This window comes from Orbicella faveolata, unplaced genomic scaffold (assembly GCF_042242905.1).
Source record: "Orbicella faveolata isolate gen_17 unplaced genomic scaffold, um_ofav_v1 contig_35, whole genome shotgun sequence".
NCBI classification, from domain to species: Eukaryota; Metazoa; Cnidaria; class Anthozoa; order Scleractinia; family Merulinidae; genus Orbicella; species Orbicella faveolata.
In genome coordinates this window covers 7034296-7037167 of record NW_028301564.1, presented here as the reverse complement: position 1 = coordinate 7037167, position 2872 = coordinate 7034296, and the positions used below count along the sequence as shown (strand labels likewise).

General features: G+C 41.3%; 1 protein-coding gene across 1 annotated transcript; it reads left to right on the top strand.

The window, feature by feature from the left end:
• The first annotated feature begins 609 nt into the window (after positions 1 to 609).
• Positions 610 to 2872, top strand: LOC110054046 (bone morphogenetic protein 2-like). The gene is made up of 2 exons (XM_020760374.2): positions 610 to 1038; positions 1159 to 2872. The coding sequence occupies exons 1-2, from the start codon at positions 786 to 788 to the stop codon at positions 2034 to 2036; spliced, it is 1131 nt and encodes a 376-aa protein (XP_020616033.1). The 5' UTR covers positions 610 to 785; the 3' UTR covers positions 2037 to 2872.

Below are 2872 nucleotides of genomic sequence, written 5' to 3'. Positions count from 1 at the left end.
TCAGTTTGTCTTTCTGGGAAGTCAAATTGCGAAAAAGCGCTTAAACATCCTTGTTTTCAACCCGTTTTGTCTCTTCATCACGCCTTCTTCCTTTGTTGCTAATCACTTTGAGAATAATGTCATTCCAGCAGCCAAAGTGTCGCAATTATGTCAGCCTAACAGTTCTGTATTACACAAGACTAATAAGTCAACACTTTCAGAGTTTAACGACCAACTGAGTCTTGCAAGATTACATCTCATTTCCGCTTAATTAAGATAACTTCTAAACGACAGTACTGTGAAGTGCTCTTTGTTGTAAAGCTCTCCATCCAGCCGCAAAATGACCGCTGTCTCGCAAGTCAGCATGTAAAAATATTTTAGCCAACATCTTAACGGTGTGTGAGCACGATTTCATCGCTTTAGTGAGCACAGTAATCGATCCAGCTTTATCAAGCACCATAATCGGAAAGAACACTTTTTATTTATGGTTGTTGAGTTTGCCAAAACTAAACAAATATTGGTTTTTTTTCCGGAACACTTATCGCATATTTTTAGCAGGTTATTTCGGAGTAAGTGTACGGAATATATAAATTCCTGCGTGGCATCAGCAGTAGCAGACTGCACTGTGGCTTATGTCGGGCGTGCACGTGAACAATATAGGGGGCGGCTATAAAATCACAAATGAACCACTTGGATACTTCAGTAATCAGTGCTACATTCAGCAACCACACCGGCGGCCCAACGATTAACCCTGTCGAATGACAAGCAGAGTGAACTAGTGCCAAGGATTCCCGCAGAGATCTCCAATGAATTCGTTCAACTTCATTTTACTTTTAGTGTGCTTCACACCAGCATCTCTTCAAAACGGAGCCGAGCTTACCCATTTGCAAAACGATTTATTGAACTTGTTAGAAATTAAAGAAAAGCCGAGCGTGTCAAGAAGCAGGTCTCAAGTGCCTAAATATGTCATGGACCTCTACAAGGAGCAAGCTCATCCGAGTAGTTATTCAAAGTTTCGCAAGTCAGCTCCTGGTAAAACGATAAGAACTTTCTTTCGAGGTATGTTATCATTCCTACCACAAGATGCACGCGCAAATGAAGCGTAATTGCGTAAATTATTATTGCACTACATAAATATTATGATAATTTGTCAACGTCGCCTTTCATTTCTCACTGCAGATCCGAAAGTCGGCCGTGCAGACGAGCGACATTTCTACTTCAACTTATCCTCGCTTCAACCGGACGAACTAATAAAGAAAGCGGAGCTCAGGGTATTTAAAAGACGTTCTAAGCTGGACAACACACACGGCCATTTCAAGGTGACAGTGTATCGTTTGAACCGTCGACCTGTTGAAGGAAGCAACAGTTGGAAGCGAAAGCTAACTACAGTCGATACCAGATTTGTCAAATGTCGTCGAGTTGGCGCCTGGATCGTTTTAAATGTTACCTCCGCGGTAACGTTTTGGAGTTCTTGGCCCTCGCGAAACTTCGGCCTGTGGATCACTGTGGTCGGGTTTGGAATTCCGACTTCGGATTTCGACATTGCAAGTGGCGGTAGAAAAGAACCTATCTTGGTTATTTACGGTGATACCAAGGAGAAAAAGCAAGGCAAATCACTGAAATCTGTCAATGAGATTCCAAACGAAACACGGGACATCGGCGACCAACACACAAAACGAAAGGGAACAAACAAGGACGATAGTCCCTTTTCAAATACAAGAAGCCGAAGATCAGTAGATGATGACAAGTGTGCAAGACGCAAACTGTTTGTGAAGTTTCGTGACTTAAGTTGGGACAAATGGATTATAGCGCCTCGAGGATTCAGCGCTTTTTACTGCATGGGTAGATGTCCAGAAATCATTGACAAGGTCTACAATCCATCGAACCACGCCATCATACAAAGCCTGCTTCATCACCGCCATAATAAAGACATCCCAGCCGCTTGCTGCGTACCAACGAGTTTACACTCTATGAGCTTGATGTACTTTGAATTAGATGGCAGCATTGTACTCAAAGAATACTCCGGCATGGTGGCGTCAACGTGTGGATGCCGTTAAAACAGTAGAGCAAAATCAGGCCCGAAATTTCCAGTACATTAAAATGAAAACATAGAGAACAAATTAAGTGTCAAAGAACATATTTATATTGATAAATGGTGTTTAGCACCCTAATACGATATTGGAAGATATAGTGAATAAATTTGAGTAGAGTCTTAAGCGACCCCAGGCAGGTTCGCAGCTGTGGAGCAAGATATAGTTTGACTATTTTCATTCCACTTATACTACTCGCTTGTAGCACACGCTAGCTAATGGCGCGTTTATAATACGCTTAAATGAATTCTTCAATTTCTGAAAAGCGTTCAGTTGTTGAATAGTATAAGAGAGGCTATAAATGGCACAGTCCACGCCATTATGACCAATAAACAGCCTCAATCGCCTCCTTCTGTTCAAAGACAATTTTATTTATTTCCGGCGAGGCACTATGCCGCCGTCTATTTCGCGAGAAATTTGCATGAATTTCAGACTTGATATATCACGCTTGTGTAAGCATGAATTCAATAAATTTAGATGCGCAAAACTTGTTCCGCTATCACGTACTGTTCTTACTTTGCACTCTTTCTCGTAGTTTTCGATGTTGGCGCAGGGCACTTTACCTATGTTGTTTCTACTCAGTTTAGGAAAACCGCAATTTTCAGTGACGGACTTAAGGCATTGTTTGAAACATTTACACTTGACAGTGAAGAGCAAATTGTTGACTAAGGATATCGTGCAATGCTTGTCTTCTGACGTCTTGTTGGTGACTTAACTAATATTTCAAGAGGTGAAAATAAATGGGAGAGAGGTTGTATTGGCAGTTCAAAGGAGTTCCTCAAATAAATATTGTTTTATTCTAA